Below are 19,625 nucleotides of genomic sequence, written 5' to 3' on the forward strand. Positions count from 1 at the left end.
TCTCGTTTTTATATCTGAATCAAAAGTTATGACATTCTAAAGTTTGTTTTGTCTCGTTTCTGTCAACTTCCTATTGGACTTCCGACTACTAAGTGTTTGGTCAACCGTGACCTACTTGGACTTTCTATCTCGTGTCAAGTATTCATCTCCCAATTGATCCACTTTAGATTTTCCATCTCGTGTCAAGTGTTCATCTTCCAGATGAACCATTTTGGGCTTAACCTAATTCCCAACTAGGTCTTCCACCGCCTAGCCCCGCTACGACTTCAATTACCTAGTCCTCAACTATGACTTTTATTGCCTAGTTCTCAACTAGGTCTTCCACCGCCTAACCCCTCTAGGACTTCCATTACCTAGTTCCCAACTAGATCTTCCACCTCTTAGCTCTATTAGAACTTCTATTGCCTAGTTCTCAACTAGGTCTTCCACCATCTAACCTTGTTAGGACTTCCATTATGTAGCTCCCAATTAGGTTTTTCATTGTCTAACCTCGTTGAGATTTCCATTGTCTAGTCGCACTAGAACTTTAACTGTCTAGTCTCACTAGGACTTGCACTAGACTTGCACTGCATATTGATCAAGCTTCGCGAAACCTCAACTCGAGTTAACTCGAGCTTGATTAACTTGGTCAACCCTGACCAAAGGTCGATTGCACCAACAGAGGTCACTCCTCTTAGGTCGCCCTTGACTTACTCTGGGTCTTCCCTCAAGCATTCGATCAATCGATGTTACTCCTCTCCTCTAAGAATTTTTTACTATTTAGGATTCACTCTCTAGGATTTTCACCAAGTATCCAGTCACCTTTGACATATTTGGATTTTTTTTCACTTAGAGTTTACTTCTCTGGGAGCCCCCACCTACTTCGTTCAAGGCCACTATTCCACCTAATGATATTGTCCACATTAAACCTAAGTCCTCATAAATTTTTTTTTAGGATCTACCTAAAAGATTTTATATTAATAGAGATATTTTTCATCTTAGAAATTTATGATTTTTTTATGTATTTCTAATATGGATTTCGATCATATTCCCAACATTTACTTTATTTTTCATTAGCACTCTCTAACTAAAGAACATAAATTAGTAGTAAGCGGAAGGATGAGTTTTTCAAATGTTGAGGGTTCGATTCTTACGCAGCGCAAATAAATGTCTACGGCGCTCGAATCATTCGTGGTGTTGGACCATCCTAGTGGCCCATCTATGCTTCTTGGATTTACCTGGTGGCTAGGGGAAACTTCTGTAGGACCGGGACCACCTCGTAGAAAAATCTGAAGACCTGAATTTGAAAAAAAAAATAACAAGTGACACAAGCTCTTGGTGCTATGATACGATTGTAAGATGTGGAACGAGTTCTCTAGATAACGCGAGGGTTTAAATCTCACCAAAGTCACTTTACAACCGAAGAATTTGAAAAACTTATAATGTTGGACCGTTTGTTAGCACTCATCTATACCTTTTGATTTATTCCGATAGTCAATAAAAAATTCTCAAGGGGCCGGATCAATCATCTCCCGATTATATGCGCTAAAAATTTGAATTACTAAAAAAAACAAGTGGCGCGAGTGCACATTAAAAAAATATATATACAGATAATGTTACAAACAAAAAAAAGAACAAGTGAACAAAAATAAACTCGACCAGCATTAATACAAAGCTTGCTTAGGGTTGACAATGGGCTTAGTGGGATGCATTTTCGATGAGTATTATCGCATTTAAAATTTTGTTAACCCACTGTTCAATATTCTTTTTTAAATATAAAATTATAATTTGACTTTAGAGGAGTTAACTTGAAGGTGTCCAATAAGGTACAGTGGTTGTGTATATATATATAGAGGTCTTGTATTAACTTCTTAAACTTCAAAGAGATCTTCTCATTTAATTTCAATTCGTTGACTAGGAGTGTTTAATGGGGCAGTACGGCGGCGGTTTCGACGGAATGCAATACAACGGCGGAGGCAACGTGGAGGCAGCGGCGCCGCCGAAGGTTCTTCCGCCCAATGGCTACGCCGTAGAAGGATCTCCAGCCATTCTGAAAATCATCGATCTCGTCATCCGCGGCGCCGCCATCTTGTTGACGTTGATATCGGCGGCGGTGATGGGGGCCGCCAAGCAGACGGTCACAATCAACGGTTACAACGGCTACAGAGAGGTCGAAGTAAAGTCAACCCAATCCGCCGCCTTCGTGTAAGTAGTTCACAAAAAAAAAAATTACATTTTACCCCTTGTCTCTTATTAACTAGTCGTGTGGACCTCACTGGACTGAAATTTTCAAAATGAACCTTAAAATATTCAAATTTACTTGTTGCATGCAGATACTTCTTGGTGATCAACCCGCTGGTGTTCGCTTACTCGGTGGGCTCGCTGGTGGCGTCGATCCTCAGGCGAGCAGGCGGAGGCGGCGGCTTGAAGTTGCTGTTGGTCATCGGCGATGTGGTGGCGGTGGCGATGCTGTTCTCGGCCAATGGCGCGGCGGTGGCCATCACCGCGTTGCTGGAGAACGGCCAGAAGAGCGAGCTGGGAGGTTGGGGCAAGATGTGTTTTGCATACGATGGATTCTGTAGCCGCCTCGTCGCCGCCGTCGTCCTCTCCACCTTGACCGCCACCCTCTACGTCGTCCTGGCAGTGCTCGGCGCCGTCGCCCTCCGGGGATCTAATTAATCAATTACGTCGTGTTAAAATCGCTATTGTCTTTTAATTAATTTCATTTTGTGGTCTGTGCGTGGACAATCTTTTAATTGATGTATGGAGGTGATCTTTTTTATTAAAAAATACCTTCAGTTTTCTTATTTTAAATCTGTTATTATTTTACAAAAATTAAAAGGACGTTTTTATTTCCGAAATAGTCAAAGGATTCCTCCTCATTTTATATCAAAAGAGCACCTCAATCCATACAACTGTCCAGTAAGAGGATTCATCTCCGAGTTAAATCTTGAATTGGTCGAGTGTGTTATATAATTACGAATTATATTGTTGCAACATAGATAAATAAATTTAAAATTAAAATTATTGGGAGTCTTTAAAAAAGTTTTAAATGATATTTTTTTAGTATGAAACTATATTGTTATGATTTCCATTTCATAACTAATTATAGATATACGAACGAGGTTCGAATTTATATATTATGTGACCTATGATTTAATCGAGTCAAAAATGATAACTTTTTAAAGTTTAAGATTTAATATTTACGTAGCAGCAACTATCAAATTAGAGATAGATTCAATAATTAGAGTTGAGGGGCTTGAACTTAATGTAATAAATTATATACTATTATGAAAAATATAATAAATTATATAGATATATAACCAAAAAAATCATTACATTATACTATTCAATAAAGTTGTGCCTTATGAAATTTTAAAACATAAAATTCACCTATAATAGAATCTACATTTATATCTTTAATTAAATCTCATTCAATATAGAGTGTCAAACAATCTTCAAGAAAAATCATCTTCCACTTTATTATAAAGTGTCGTCTTCATATGCTTCATTGCTAAAAAGTCTTGCTAGCTCAGTAGTGGCAGTCAAAATAGATAACATCAAAATAAGATAAATCAATCTAGTCAACATTACATATATACCTTTGACCGCCCACTATTAGTCAATTGCTGACACAACTCAATAAGTGAAAACCCCTTAAAGTTTTGCATCATACCAAATTTATAATGTACCAATTCATAAAACTCTAAAGTAATGATATCTTGATTTGTGAAATCTACAGGATAAAACTTCTTGGCAAGAATTTGTAAATATCATCACTGATAATTGAGTTAAATAAATTTATAAGATCTAAAGTTGATCTAAGAAAAAGAAGTTCACTAATGACTCATTGAACTGAATATTTAACTCCATCAAGATAATAAAATCTATTGCTATATTAAAAACATCAAAGTGGTAATGATGTTCAACTATAGTTTGTTAATGAGAATGACTGATCTTATATGGGCAATCAAGGTCAGACACATCAATTTTATTTCTCAAACAAAAAACTTTCACTTTATGAAGAAATTCTTCCTACTTGCATTCTTTAAGTTTTTGTAGTAGACACAAATGTAATAGCAGTTAAAATATCTTGAGATTTTCTTTAAAGAATTTGACAAAGAGTATATGTTGTTTTCATAATTTTATGAATTAAGTGCAAAATGAATATAAATTCAAAACTTGTCATGTTTTTGTTTTTGAACTTCAGTCTTAATTCTTTTATTTGGAGAATATTCACTAAGAACTTCAAAAACTTTACAAGTTGCAACGTACATACCTATCAAGCTTTTTACTAAGTCATATTGAGAACTCAAACGAGTAGCTTCTGTCCATTATAAATTACCAATCTGATTGGCCCTACTTCTAGAATCACATTCTTCAATTACCAATATATGTTATATTTCATTTCTTTGTGCAATATATATGTAACTCAGCAATACAATTAGTAGAAGAAGTGATAATATTAACAATATTGTCCAAATAAGAAAAGAATTCCCAAGTGACACTAACATCCTTGACTGCAGAAACTAATGTTTAGTTGTAGTTGATAGGCAAAACAATGGACATAGTATGCATAAGAACAATCTTTGAGAAATATAATAATATATGAAGTTCATTTCATGTGACATGCATATTGAAAACATCATCATATCCTTAGCCACTAATTTTCTTAACTTGTAGGTCATGAAGCACAAGAATATTTGATATTTCTTTTTTCAGATTAAGTAGTATCACTAACACTTTTGATGACAAAAAAATATTTCTGTGAAAATCTCATGATTGTTCACAAAACTTAAGATAATATTCATTTGCTCCTGTTTAGATATATCTCGTGATTCATCAACAAGAATACAAAAGAATTTATCTTCAACTTTTTTCACGAAACATCTAGCGTACTCTATTAGCCATAATATGTAAAATATCTTTATGAATTTCTGGAGCGATATATTGGCCAATTTTTGGAGTATTATGAAGTACAACTTTATTAATTTCCACACTTATTTTTGCAAAATATCACTAATTTAAAAAAAAAATCTCATGATTAGATAAAGATATAGATTCATCATTATCTCTAAAGGTACAACCTTGAAATGCTAGCTAGGGAATAGTGACAATAGGTCCTCAACGATTTTCCTCATTTTCCTCTTTAGCTTGAATGTGCATCATATTATCAATATGTTGAGAGAGTCTCATCAAATTTTAAGTCTTTCTCTTACACAGTATGAGGTGAAGAAGTTGCAGAACTAACATAGGTAAGAAATGCACATATTTTTTTTTCTTGGTTTATCCTTTTACAATTGTTAAATCTTTAATTGATCAGTGTCAAAATATTAGATGAATTAATATCATTTTGAAAAAGAAAATAATAAAAACAATATACCTTATTTGTGTTAGAATCCTTTGTACGGCTAGAGAGGGGGGTGTGAATAGCCGACCCCAAACTTTCGCGTTTCTTCCTACGATTAGGTTAGTGCAGCGGAAATACAACGTAGAAAGAAAACAGGAGAAGAAAGACAAACCATATAACGAGGTTCGGAGATGATACTCCTACTCCTCGGCGTGTCCGTAAGGTGGACGAGCCCTGTCAATCCGTCGGTGGATGAATCCCCGGAAACCCGGCTAAAATATACTCCTTCTGGGTGGAGAAACCTCGCCACAAAATCTTGCAACAGCAAGCAAGGAGTACACGAGATACAACAAGAAATACAAGACAATATGAATGCAACAACACTAGCTTGCCTTCTCGTTGTCGACTGAAGTCCCAGATGAAGCAACAACTTCACGGACGGATGCCAACAAGCAACTCAGCAGCAGCTGATCCAGTCGTGGAATGAAGCTCACGCGAAGCTTCGGAGAAGAGCTCAACAAAGCTCAAGCACAGCTCGCGAGAAGAAAGAAGAGGATCGGTCGGCTGACCTCCACCCATCCTTATACGGCGGAAGACGATCAGGCATAGTCAGTGGCGGCAGAACCGAACCCGATCGGTCTATGGACCGATCAGGCCGATCGGTCCCCCGATCGACGTTAGTGCACGTAACCTTCAGCGTACTCGATCGTGCGGACCGATCAGCTACCGGATCGGTCCACGCACCGATCCCAGCCTGGCCGTGCTTCCGCGACATCGTCTCGATCGGTCCCGCATCGATCAGATCGATCGGCCGTGGACCGATCACCGCTTTCTTTGCGCGATCGGTCACCGATCGATCGAACAGAGTTTTGATCGATCGGTCACCGACCGATCGTAGCAAACAGATCATCGGATCGGTCTAGTGACCGATCCGAGCTTGGTTTTGCCCAAACCAAGTCCCAAGACTTCAAACCAATATCCGGTCAACCTCGACCTATTGGTACTTCATCCCTAGCATCTGGTCACCCTTGACTGCTAGAACTCCTCGCCAAGTGTCCGGTCAATCCTTTGACCTTCTTGGACTTTCCAACACCGTAAGTCCGATCATCCCCGATCCATCTGGATTTTCCTTGCCGGCTTTACTCACGACTTTCCACCGGCTTCACTCACCAGATTTCCACCGCCTAACATCAGTTAGGACTTTCTCACCGCTGGCTTCACTTACCAGACTTTCCAACCGCCTAACATCCCGTTAGGACTTTCCCAGTCGGCTTCACTCACTGGACTTTCCAACTGCCTAACATCCCAGTTAGGACTTTCCCTCGTGCCAAGCTCCCTGCTTGGACTTCTCCGTGCCAAGTCTCCATACTTGGACTTTTCCCGTGCCAAGTCTCCATACTTGGACTTTTCGCGTGCCAAGCTCCCTGCTTGGACTTTTCCAGAATCAGGTCAACCAGGTCAACCCTGACCTACGGTTGCACCAATAATCTCCCAAACATCTATTCTTGTCCCACATCAAGAATAGAACTCTCTCACGAGTGTCAAACATCAACATGCAACACAACTAGGTCAACCTCGACCTAAGGTTGCACCGACAATCTCCCCAAGTCAAACATCAAAATACAACTCGAGTCACGTCAACTCGAGTCGGGTCAACCAGGTCAACCTTGACCTAAGGTTGCACCAACAATTTGTTGAAGATAAATACTCTAACCAATGAAATTTCTAGAATTATTTTTTTTTTAAATCGATGATTTTGACTTCTAAATTTTGTAGTCGGATACTCCAATATATCAGGTTGATAAGGTCTCATCTTTATATATGAACGTCTTATCTCATCTCATATATTAACATGATATTCACGTATTTATTTTTTTTCTCGAATCTCATTCAATACAAATAGAGGATCACTGATAATCTTCACTAGAAGAATAAATTGAAGTAATTTAAACACTAGAATAAGAAGACTAACTAGATTAATGTTCTATTGTAGTAAGAATTAAAGTGCTTTCATTAATTTTACAATCTCTCTTTTTAAAGAAAGAAGATATTAATGTCTTTAGCTTTTTTGTAAATAGTTCAAATTATATCCCTAAATAAATAATCAAATAATAGTTCATTAATGGCTCAAAGTACAATAATCTTTTGGGTAAATTATAATCTTATTCTAAAATAAAATCCTAAAAGCTAAAGGCAATGGAATTGAAAAATAATGGTATTATTCAATAAAATAATGATCAGGAGTTGTTGGTATATCTTTTTCACCCCACCAACAGTAAGGGCACGAAAAGAAAACTTGATCGGACCCAGAGGGCCGCTAAGGTGGCGGTTCCACCTTTTGCAACGAAAAGAAAACTTGATTGAAAAAGTTAGTAATTTGAGGCGGATAACATTGCAAAGGGACAAGGAAATAATGCACAGGGATCGTGAAATTGGATATTTACGCCGACAATAAGATTTCATAATGCAATATCTTCAATTAAGCTCCACTCCAAGTCAGATTCCTCCTGATTCTGGTGATAGTACTGGTAAAGACGATGATGCTGAGAGTGATGGTGATGGTTCTTCATGATTTTTTTTATGTATGAATGTTATTTGTTTCAAAATTACTATTATTTAGCATTTGTTATTTGATTGAGTTTATAAATTCTTCATTTTTTTTTATTTTTGATTAGTAGTATTAATTCGTTTCAAATAGGATTAGTGAGGCTAAAGAAAACAGTGGAAATTAAAAATCCATGTCGGATATCAAGTAAATCTTTACATATTAAGTTTTATATTAATTTATATGATTTTTTTTTTGTTAAAAATGATATTATTTGTTTGTTTTTTTTCTAATGCGGGAAAAGAAGAAGAGAGTATGGAAGAAGAAGGAAGTGTCTACCATGGAAGAGAGTATGGAAGGAGAAGGAAATGTTTACCATGGAAGAAGAAGATGATCTCCTTTTATATCTTTCCATCCTGTTGAGACTTATTGAATATTTTGGATTATTTTGTGAATTTTATTATAGGATATTTTGTGAAATTGTTTATTATGGCAAAAGGCGAATACGCTCGTTCCAGCGCCCTCGTCAACCCGTCCCAGGATCAACACGGAGGAAGTAAATCACGGGCGACTTCTAACCTTCAAATAGTGACTAATATATACATAAGGGAGGTATTTACCTCACCTTTATCGAGATTCGAACCCCAGATCTTATTGTGTTTTGTGAAATTATTTATGATACATGTAGAAGTTGGTTTGGATGTTGAATTTTTTGCATTGGTTATGTTGTATATGGTTTTGTAACGTGGAATTTAGTTAATTGGATATTTTATGATCTTACTTCGTTGTTGTTACTTGTTTCTTTGTGTATTGTTTTATTTGAAATTATGTCGTACATAGGTTTCTTTGAAAATATGTTATCAATTAATGTAGAAATGGGGAGGTTATGTGAAAAATGTTTTTGTTTTGCGACATATTTTACAACGAATACTTTTCGTCGCAAAATTACCATACCTACAGTGTATCTTAAATTTGCAATGAAAATAGTTTCCGTTGCAAATCTTAAACGAAAAGGGATTTGTCGCTGATTTTCAACGAGAATATATTTCTTGCAGAAATTTGCGACAAATCCCGCTTTCGTTGTAAATCTATGATGAATCTCATTTTCATTGTAAATCTGTGACTAAAAAGGGATTCGACGCTTTGGCAAAACCAACGCTGCAACGTGCAATGCTTTGGCAATTAACAACGGAGCGGTGGCATGCTTTGGCTGCTCGACGGCGACCATGACAACAGGAATTGGGAGGCGATTGCGAACATGATATACTAGAAAAGAGAAAAGAAAATATTATAGATTTAGGATTACCTGTTCAGTTGTCCTGTAATGTCCTCAGAGAGATACGCATGCGTCACGAGGATCAGTGCGACGATGTAGTGGTGGAGTCACTCCACGGTTGGACAGAGCCGAGCGATGCGCCTTCGCGGTGTCGTCGGATGGCACACGCTGCGTGTTGGAGATTAGGAGCGAATCGAGCGACGTGATATACATAAAACAGAGAATAAGATGTTTCACTTAAAAATGTTCTTTCGGCCTGTTGGGCTGGGTTATAGTCTGTGACGGATTCAAGAATTCATGTATAGCGGGATGAATTTTACATGAAATAAGGGATGATATTTTCTATCTCCATCGATAAAACCTCATACTACTAGGGATTCCATCACCAACAAAAGAAGAAGGGTGATCGTCGATACCGCCCCCCTCTGGATCCGCCCTTAGCTATAGTCCAATATAACACTTAAATAGATTCATCTTCAGGAGCCGATCCCTGATAAAAAAAAATGGATCAGGATGAATTACTCAATTATGATCAAATTATGACTATGATTTTTTCTTGAAGTCATCGTCCTGTAAAATTATAATTTAGATTGGAACGGCAGCTCCCGACAATATTAGAGATGTGTTATTTTACAAAACAAATTTCAACAAAAAAAAAAAAAAAACGCCCATTTGGCTTTTGCCCATCATTATTTATTCATCATCAACCATTAACTACCTTCACAAAACAAACCACAATGATTAATTTCAATACAACAAATAATTAATTAATTATTTAGATCTACGTAGGTTGACGGCCCCGAAAACCACCAGCAGCACGTAGGCGGCGGCGGCGACTGTGGAGAGCCCGACGCCGACGTTGACTCTGCTGCAGAACCCGCCGTAGACATGGCATATCTTCGTCCATCCCGCCAGCTTCACCTGCCCGTTCGCCAGCACCACGCTGATCGCGGCGGCCGCCCCGTTCGCCGAGAGCAGCAGCGCCGCCGCCGCCACGTCGCCGACCGTCAGCAGCAACTGCACGCCGCTCAACTCGGCTCTGTTCAGGATCGCCGTCGCCAGCGAGGCCACCGAGTAGACGAACACCACCGGGTTCGCCACCAAGAAGTATCTGTTACAATTAATAATATATTAAAAATATACAATTTTTTTTAATAGATACGAAAGGATCTATGCCCTCGGTGAAGGTTGAAAGAACTCGTCTCACACGAAAGCAGAGGAGTAGGTCGACTTGGTCGTGTAGGGCCCATTGTAGACCGTGGCGCCGATGATAGGGTCATAGTTGACGACGAGTGAGATATTCTCCCTCTCCCTGGCAACGCCCATCACCACCGTCGATACGAACGTCAGCACGATGACGAGGCCACGGAGGACAAGGCCGATCGTGAACAACGTTGACGTCGGAGATCCGGCGGCAACGTACCTGGGAGGAGGAGTCGTCATTTGCTTCGCCGACGAATACTCCACGTTGCCACCGCCGGACTCGTAATGCACTCCTTCGAAACCACCATTAGGTGTGTATGACTGGTCCATCAAGTAATGGAGAAATGAGAGAGAAGAAGACTTATGGTAAAGTATACTCGATGTCGATCGAGGCACCATCAATTAATATATAGAGGCGGATGCATTGACTTAAGGATGAAGTCAAAGTCAACCTTGCATCATTCATGCGCTCTTCCATCTCGGGACGGACTGTCGTTGGCCTCACGTTTTTGGAACCCTTTTTTTTCTCCACTTCACAACCAACGGCTAGTTTTTTCATTATTTTTCACGAAGAAGAATATCGTGATCTGTAGACTGTAGTTGATCCATTTTTTTTAAAAAAATCTTCCGTTATTGTCAAAGTCAACCAGTTGACCCAGCGGGATGCCAGCTGCAATTAAGTTCCAGGTAATTAATGCCCATCGTGTGTATCAATGCACCTCGACTTGAGTTTGTGTAGGAGACGATTAAAAAAATGTTCAACTTAAATTAAAATATTTAAGCTTCTTTCAATTTGAATGTTGACGAAATCATGCATCGGATCTAAGATGATTTAAGAATAATTAATTTTGATCATTAATTAACTAGTGATTTACATCAATTTCACTTACAATTTAAATGCTATTGCAAGGGCTCTTCATGAAAAACACTATTACTTTAGTTGTCACTGCCAAGTGATTAGTGTGGGAGGAGTTTTTTTTCTAGAATATACGTTCATCGAAAATTAATCTATGATCTATTGTAATAAATCTGTTACCCTCTAGTCAACTGAATATCCTCATAGGTCATGAAACATGAGACATCAAACATTCAAAATATGATTCTATATATTTAGATCGAGCTAAGACCTTACCAATGTTGGGATGTATACTATAAATCTAGCTTTTTGTACGAACATCTGTTTTGAAATATTTTGAAATGAGAATTACTTTGGTCAAATGTCTACATTTTATATTTATATTTATGTCAATGCAGTTATCCATTTAATTTATATTGTAGATAATATGGTGTGTGATGTCACACAGAATATCATGTTATCGGTTCCTTATAAATTATAAATAGTAGCTTACAACCAAGATGGATAGGGACAAACCATTGAAACGGTTGTAGTGTAATTTGGTATTAGTTTGTCTTAACTATAAAATTATACTAGTACACTATGTGTGTATTGAGCAGGACCATTTGAGGTTGTTCGATTTATACTGACTATATAAAAGAACAGAACCTCAATTATTATGAATGTGCGTGCTCTTAATCCCTATATAATAACAAGCACATATACTTAGTATTTATTTCTTTAACTTATCAATAGGTGAGATTTATCCGTTAAATCAATAGACTCGATAAGTTGGAAAATAATACTCTTCATATGGTGTGTTGTTGATTATAAAAGGAAATTGTGTCCTAATTATTTAGGTTACGTTGATGATGTCCCCTTGAGAAGCTCATAAGGATTATCATGTAAATCATGTAGATGGACTTAGTCCGGCATGATAATAAAGTTGAGTGGTACTACTCTTGGACTCAGATGTTAATTAACTGAGTTATCAGTAACTCATTTAATTAACGGACATATGATATCTTAAACACGGGGACATTAACACATTCATAATAAGAATGAGCTCATATTGTAATATGAGGTTTGTGCGGTAGTTCAATGATAACCCTTTAGTGGTATGAGTTATTATTGATAGACTTGAGTTGGATGTTCGGGGCAAACACGGGAAATCCAAGCCCATCGAGAGACCTAAATCAATTCCTCCTCTAGGTCCCTGTTGTAGCCTCTATATATAAAATATCTCATCCACCCATCCATAACCGGGTTTGGTTTAACTTAACTTGGTTTGGTTTAACTTAGTTTGTTTAGATTTTTTCTAAACAAAATTTTGTTAATTTTTCTTTCCTGTTAACCGACGGCAAATCTATAAAAAGGAGTAGTATGTGACCCCTAAAACCTAACTTTCTAATTCTCCACAACTCCCTTCTCTCCTTGTGGTTGCCGCCCCTCTTCCCTTGAAAGGGCCGACGGCACAACCAATTCTCTTCTCTCCTTGTGGCCGGCGCCACCTTCTTCCCCACCTAGGGCCGGCGCCAACCTCTCCCTTGCAAAGGGCTGGCAGTTTCCTCCTCCACCTTGGCTAGGGCCGATGGTTCCCCTTTTCCCTTGGTGACCAACGCCTCTTCCCATCCATTGGTGGCCAGCGACTTGAAGAAGAGGAGGAAGAGAAGAAGAAGAAGAAGAAGAAGAGGAAGAAGAAGGAAGAAGATTAGAAGGTGCCCCATCCTAGAGACTCCTTTTGTGGGCGACGATTTGGAAGAGAAGAAAAGAAGGGTGGTGTTGTCTTGGTAGATCGTCACCCATACGACGTCCAAGAAGAGGAGAGAAATACGACAGAAAATCAAGAGGTCTTTAGCTACGAAGAAAGGTACAACTAATTCTTTAATTCCGCTACGTAATTGTTTTTGTTTTCTTCGTGTCGATTTTGGATATCGATTTTGAATACCAACACAAGAGGCCAACGATCTTGTACTTCAATCAAGGTGTGCTTTGATCATTCAAGAACTTGCTTGATTGATCAAACACATGTTTGATCGAACGTGCGAGTTGCTAGGAATAGTTTTGTACTTAGTTTTTTGTATGAAAAATTTAAACAGAACGAAATTTCAGCACTCTTCAGCCAATCCGTGATGAGCAAGCGTCACTAAAACATATAAAATATTTTGATGACCCAAAATCGTTAAAAGAAAATAAATGAAGAAAGACAACAAAAGAGGTAAATTGCGTAATAAATGAAGACAAGACAAAAAAAAAACGCTTAAATTACAAATGCTTAGGGTTTATCTTATTAAATTATACTCAAAAAGAACAATCTAGACTTACTAGTAATCAATCATTGATAATATAAATTATGAAAAAATTAAAATCATTTAATCTTATGAAGGAAGACAACGAAAGAGGATTGAAGACAAGACAAAAAAAAACACTTAAATTACAAATGCTTAGGGTTTATCTCATTAAATAATACTCAAAAAAACAGTATAGACTTACTAGTAATCAATCATTGATAATATAAATTATGAAAAAATTAATAATTATAATTTCAAGTATATCTCTTGCACTTCTAACCTGATATAGTTATGATATAATTATAGCTCCAAATAGTTATCATCGGTTTCCAAGGAGTAACTCAAATTCCAAGAATCACTTTAATTTTCAACACCTCACACATCAACTTTTCCGTTAACTTGTCAATAAGTTAAATTTAGAGGCCCAATTTGAGAAATTTGACATGTTTTTTTTAAAAAAAATTACATATATTATTATTAATTAAGATAAATGGCTATTTGCAATTTTTTACTTTTGATATAATCAAGCACGCAAGTGTCCTATAATATGATATAAGAGATAAAATTCTATAATAATCAACTAAATTGCAGAGGTAGAATCTTATCCTCTTTTTTCAATCAATTTTTATTTTATTTTATGTTTGTTTTTCTTGATAAATTAATTATTAATTTGATTGTTTTATTATTTCAGTTTAATCTTTACAAAGGCCCATCTTACTATATTGCTTTCCTATCACGTCTTTGCTCACCAAATAATTTTTAATTTTTTTTCTCTGATATGTGTATGTTTTTTTAAATAATTAATTTATTTTTCAATAATAAATTTTCTCATTGGCTAGGTAGTCGGCGGTTCCTTGCTTCTTCATCTTACCAATCTTTTTTTTTTAAATAATAAATGCTTTCTTTACTTCTACGTCTTCTACCCGTCGTTTTGTTTCATTTCTTTGGGGCCCGGAAATTATTCACCAATAGCAATTTAGATAAGCCTCTGAGAAAGAAATGAAATCCCGTTAAACCGTTATTAAACAATTCGAAAGATAACAACGAAATTTCACTCTGCCCCTCACCATTTATTAAATTTGCCCTTCACCTATGGCTTCATAAAGATACCATTTTACCCCTATAAATATAATATTATATATATGTATATATTCAAATTTGTTTATTTATTTATAATAAATTATTTAATTGATACATTGAATTAACAAACAAAGTTTAAGTAAGTCAAATATTAAACTTACCCACAAATGTTTAATTTATTTAAGGTGGAATTAGGAACTCTAAGTGTGACATTGATATATTTTAATCTACAAGAGGTGAAGTAAAAATTTAATGAAACTTTAGTGGGCAAAAGTGAAAAATTCTCAATTAACTTTTTCCAGCCTTTTGTTTGTTTTTTCCAGCGTATAGCTACGAATTTATAAATCTCGTGATAATTGAATACTTTCCCCACCGGCGCGTTCTGCTGCTCCGTCGATCCATGGCGAGCGCTGCCGCCCATCCCGACGACTCCCGCCTAGGGTTCGGAAAGATGGAGTTCGGGTATTGATTCTTCCTCCTTCCTCGATTTAGCTTTGTCCCCTTGTGGCTTTTGATTTGAGTTGATTTGATCGATTCGATTTATTTTTTTGGGGAAAAAATGGATTCCTTGCAGGTGCATCCACTACAGGAGGCGATGCAAGATCCGAGCCCCTTGTTGCAACGAGGTTTTCAATTGCCGCCACTGCCACAATGAAACCGCCGTAAAATTCGGTCTTTTTGCATTATTTAAAAATTGTATTTTTCTCGATCCGTCCCATTTTGATTTATTATTATTCGCTGGCCGCAGAGACACGAACTTTGCCGTCAGGATGTCCAGCAAGTAAATGTCTATCGTCTTCTCCAGTGTATATGTTGGATTTTCTGTTTGTTGTTTGAATTTGGATTGTGTTTTGTAGGTTATTTGCTTGGTCTGCGACACCGAGCAGCCGGTATGGGATATAGATTTAAAGTTACTTTTGATTGAGCTGAAGAATGGTATAAGCGCATGCTTGATGCTCTCTTTTTGTTCAGGTTGGACAAGCGTGCTCTAACTGCGGGGTCAATATGGGGGAATATTACTGTGATGTGTGCAAATTCTTTGACGATGATGTGAGATTCAATTTTGTTGCGTAAACATTAAGTGGAAAGCAGCTCAGGCTTGACAATGTTTGACCCTTGTTGTTGTAGGTGGAAAAGGGTCAATATCACTGCAATGATTGTGGAATCTGTAGGTAGTAAGTAGTGCTGTAATGTTTCATATTGTATTTTTTTTTCCCATTCTTTCTAGTGTGGTCGGTTGATGAAATTTTGTTGAGCAGAGTTGGAGGTAGAGAGAATTTCTTCCACTGCAAGAAGTGTGGTATGCTAGCACCATCCAATATTTTGCAGCTAGCTTATTTCATTGTTTCATCGTGATTAATGGATCAAGAATGCTGAGTCTTCACTCTTCAGCTCCAGAAAAAATGGACTTGAATGGAATATGTATTGGTTGGGAATAAAGTTATAGAAACCCATTTGACCTTGAAACCCAAGCCTATTTTTTTAATTCTGTTTCTTCTCAGACAGCTATATTGTATTTCAAATTTGACCATAATAGACTAACAAGAGAAAGACACTTTTGACATCAGCCTTGGAGCATACATTCCTTCCCTAAAGCCACTATCGTGCTTAATAAAGACATGCATCTTAACTAGATGTGGCTCTTCTACTTCTCACGAACAGTAGTAGCTACATATTTTGATTTGAAACTAGATTATTGTTGCTGTGCCAAAATGATTTATTGTCCATTCCTATGTTCTATGCTCTCTTTGGAGAGTAGTAGCTAACAATTAGTTCCCTGAGGAATTCTGGAAGAATTTGGTTGGAATTTGAATTCACATTTGCTTAGAGAAAAACAAAATTTTTGAGGCCTGCAAAACATATAAAACAGCAGAAAAACTCTTATATTTATTTAGAAAATATAAACATGAACACTCCATCAGTCATTCGAGTATAGTTTACCCAAGTAATTAGCTGTTTGGTATAATATGAGCTGGTTGTCTAGTTATTTTGTTGTACTTCCTTAAGGTTTTTGAGGAGTTCAGAGAACATGAATTATATGGGTTCTACAACAATCAGTAAGAGTTTTGTGGGGTACATAACTCGTAGACATCATCTGAGAACTTGTCTCTGGTACATACACATCTTCTGAGTCAAGGTGGGACAATAATTGCATTGAATCAGTTGAAAACTTTCCTATAGATTATGTAATGTGATGCACTACTTCGTACAACTGGAGTTAATCTCTTCACCATAACACTGAGATTATTGGATCAATCTAATAAACTATATGCCATTTTGTATCGTTGCTTGAATTACATGATGCCAAATTAACTAGTTTAAAAATACTAATTCGTACATGCAATTTTGTCTGTTTGTTGTATGCCCACGTGATAATAGTTTTAATGTTTGTGGTAGTGGTTCCATGCTTTTAGTTACAATGTGAGTTCTTTGCCTAGTTGTATGAGTTGTTTCCTACTAAGAAGTAAACTGATGCAGGATCTTGCTACTCAACTGAATTACTCAATAAGCATTTTTGCATAGAGAATTCAATGAGGCACAATTGTCCCATCTGTTATGAGGTTTGTGAACATGCGGTTTGGGACAAACCAAAATTGTCACTCAAAAACCTTAGTTGTGAAATATCCACTACATTTGTTAATATTTTGATAATTGAATCTGCTTTGCAGTATCTTTTCGATTCATTGAAAGAGACAAGAGTTCTAAATTGCGGGCACACCCTTCATATGGACTGTTATAGTGAGATGTTGACACATAATAAGTATGCCCCTCACCTCTTCTCGTGCCTTGCGCTCAGTTGCATTCTTTTTAACTAAGATACTAAATCTGTTTGTTTCTGACATGTCACTAGATACTCTTGTCCAGTATGCTCTAAGTCAGTTTGCGACATGTCAAAGTACTGGAAAAAATTAGACGAAGAGGTATGATGATGACATTTGATGTTGTACAAGTTTTCTTCCTACATCCTTTCCACTATCTAAGTACATCCTATGTCGTGTGTAGAATTCACTTAATTTTTTGCGATATTTGTTAGTCAAGTTTAAAACTGTCTTAAAAAACATAACATAGAAGCAAATAGTTTTATTGGATTGATGGTTGTTTAATTACCATACTCCATGTGGAAAGGCACTGAAAAAGGCATTTTTTCTTGTTCTCGATGTTTTAATTTTGTTACTGCTTTGGCTTAATGATTTAGGTAATTAGTATTGATTGGGCCCATAGGATTCTCTTCTGGTGCATATACTTTATACTTATTTTCTAATATTCATTTTATTTGATGGTTTTGATAAATAATGTTTCTTCTTCTCCTTTTGCATCAAAAGCTTAAAATGTTTTTACTGGTTCCTTGTATTTTGTGTCTAGCTTGAGACACTGCGCATATTAAAGCTGAAACAATTTTTACTGCTTTGAGATTTCTTTTATCTGGGCTGTATCTTTTGCTTGTTATTTTTTCACTTGTGTACATGTCTGGAACAAAAAAAAATTATTTTGGGGATCGACAATTTTTGTCTCCATATGTTTGGTTTTTATCACATAAACATTATTTGTATTATTGTATTTATGTCTCTTAATCTAGAATAAAATCTTCCTATGAGCTCTATTAGTAACTAGTCCTGTGGAAGTACACTATACTAACAAGGGAGCTTCTACATTTTGCAGATAGCAACAACGATCATGCCTGACGAGTATCGCTACAAGGTTCATTTTTGTTATATCTGCCACAACATAGTTGAATGTTCCTTTTTGTTATAAATGATAATTCTTTTTTTGCCACCTTTTGAGGATGCCTACGGTGTTTCCATAGATTCCCTACCCATTTAAATCAGGTTTAGGTGTCCTAATAACCCGAGTTTGAGTTCGATTTGAATAGTGATGTTATACACACATGCCAATCTAGAGTCTGATTAAAATCACAGAATTCTCGTGTTCGGTTTCCTATTTACATAAATGGATAAAATCATATCTGCGTTCTGATAGTATAAGAAAATGCTGATACTCGTACTCATATGATTGTCTTCGCCTACAGTAGCCTGTTATTCTTTCACCTTTTCAACTTCTGCACTACATTGCTGCTAAAGGGAAAAAAATAATGCTGGATCCATCCGGCTATTTGCTCTCATACTTTATACTTGTGTTGGTTAACACCGACACTTTGATTCAACGTTCATCTCATCTTTCCAATTTGCAAGCTGTTATAAACTCTACATTGCATATTTGTTTGTGGAAGGTATTGTAAGCTGTGTTAAATTTCTCAACCTGCATAACAATAATACCTGACTCCCTTTTTGAGTGCAGGTTTGGATTCTTTGCAATGACTGTAACGATGTTTCGGAAGTGCTGTTCCACATCGTAGGACACAAGTGCAACCACTGCAAATCCTACAACACCAGGACAATCTCTACTCCACCTGTTCCTGCTCTGTAGCCTCTCCTTCCTCATCATAAGCACGAAGAATTTAAGAACATTTATTCAAGGAATTTTATCCCTTGATACAAATCAGAAGAGGCCATTCCTTTATTCTGCCTCCACATTGAAACTACTTCTGTTTGAATTTGATTCCTTTTTTTTAAAAGAAAAAAGGATTAATTTTATATTTTCATTACTAATTCAAGTGTCTCTTTATTTTGCATCTGATTTTATAGGTTGCACTTTTTTTTCACCGGGATTTTAGTGCTGGGTAATGAAGAATACCATTTTCACTTTGCTCTTGAGGAGTTCTCAATTTATCTATTTATTTATCATTTCCACTCATTAGAATTTAACAAATTCCACATAGATAAGTGCAGCTGATTAACTTAAAAAAAAACTAGTGGCGAAATTGGTCGTGATCTTCTCCTCTCCTTCCAAGTAAACAACGTCAGTGTAGAAAAAGCAACCCAGCTGCAATTTATGATGCAGCATTTTTCTTCTCCACCGGTAATTTTTTTTTTGGTAATTTAAATATCCAGTTAGTCTAGAAATGATCGACTTGATTCCAAGGCTATTAGTATAAATTAAAACGGTAAATCTAAATGGTTAGTGGTCGGCTAGAAAATAAATCTAAAGGGTAATATATATCATTTTAG

At 36.7% G+C, this 19,625-nt stretch overlaps 3 protein-coding genes across 3 annotated transcripts; 2 read left to right on the top strand and 1 right to left on the bottom strand.

The window, feature by feature from the left end:
* Positions 1-1,906: 1,906 nt before the first annotated feature.
* On the top strand, positions 1,907-2,658 carry LOC121995142 (CASP-like protein 1E1). The gene is made up of 2 exons (XM_042548962.1): positions 1,907-2,184; positions 2,313-2,658. The coding sequence occupies exons 1-2, from the start codon at positions 1,907-1,909 to the stop codon at positions 2,656-2,658; spliced, it is 624 nt and encodes a 207-aa protein (XP_042404896.1).
* A 7,200-nt stretch (positions 2,659-9,858) lies between these two features.
* Positions 9,859-10,711, bottom strand: LOC121994304 (CASP-like protein 1E1). Its single transcript, XM_042548388.1, has 2 exons — positions 10,358-10,711; positions 9,859-10,261 (listed from the first exon to the last, which is right to left on the bottom strand). The coding sequence occupies exons 1-2, from the start codon at positions 10,681-10,683 to the stop codon at positions 9,922-9,924; spliced, it is 666 nt and encodes a 221-aa protein (XP_042404322.1). The 5' UTR covers positions 10,684-10,711; the 3' UTR covers positions 9,859-9,921.
* Positions 10,712-14,886: 4,175 nt separating this feature from the next.
* LOC121997414 (E3 ubiquitin-protein ligase MIEL1-like) lies at positions 14,887-19,166 on the top strand. Its single transcript, XM_042551809.1, has 12 exons — positions 14,887-15,021; positions 15,134-15,221; positions 15,308-15,340; positions 15,417-15,449; positions 15,532-15,609; positions 15,688-15,731; positions 15,819-15,859; positions 17,038-17,120; positions 17,229-17,320; positions 17,411-17,480; positions 18,220-18,258; positions 18,856-19,166. Exons 1-12 carry the CDS (start codon positions 14,960-14,962, stop codon positions 18,982-18,984), a joined length of 792 nt encoding a protein of 263 aa, XP_042407743.1. The 5' UTR covers positions 14,887-14,959; the 3' UTR covers positions 18,985-19,166.
* Positions 19,167-19,625: the final 459 nt, after the last annotated feature.

Source organism: Zingiber officinale, chromosome 6A (genome assembly GCF_018446385.1).
Source record: "Zingiber officinale cultivar Zhangliang chromosome 6A, Zo_v1.1, whole genome shotgun sequence".
NCBI lineage: Eukaryota > Viridiplantae > Streptophyta > Magnoliopsida > Zingiberales > Zingiberaceae > Zingiber > Zingiber officinale.

What these genes read in the sequence shown, in the direction of transcription:
- LOC121995142 (XM_042548962.1), top strand. Translation starts at nt 1,907, where the DNA reads ATGGGGCAGTACGGCGGCGGTTTCGACGGAATGCAATACAACGGCGGA. An exon ending in ACCCAATCCGCCGCCTTCGT is followed by an intron (nt 2,185 to 2,312) that starts GTAAGTAGTTCA and finishes TGTTGCATGCAG; the next exon opens with ATACTTCTTGGTGATCAACC.
- LOC121994304 (XM_042548388.1), bottom strand. Translation starts at nt 10,683, where the DNA reads ATGGACCAGTCATACACACCTAATGGTGGTTTCGAAGGAGTGCATTAC. An exon ending in ACCTACTCCTCTGCTTTCGT is followed by an intron (nt 10,262 to 10,357) that starts GTGAGACGAGTT and finishes TAATTGTAACAG; the next exon opens with ATACTTCTTGGTGGCGAACC.
- LOC121997414 (XM_042551809.1), top strand. Translation starts at nt 14,960, where the DNA reads ATGGCGAGCGCTGCCGCCCATCCCGACGACTCCCGCCTAGGGTTCGGA. An exon ending in ACTGCCACAATGAAACCGCC is followed by an intron (nt 15,222 to 15,307) that starts GTAAAATTCGGT and finishes CGCTGGCCGCAG; the next exon opens with AGACACGAACTTTGCCGTCA. An exon ending in GGAAAAAATTAGACGAAGAG is followed by an intron (nt 17,481 to 18,219) that starts GTATGATGATGA and finishes TACATTTTGCAG; the next exon opens with ATAGCAACAACGATCATGCC.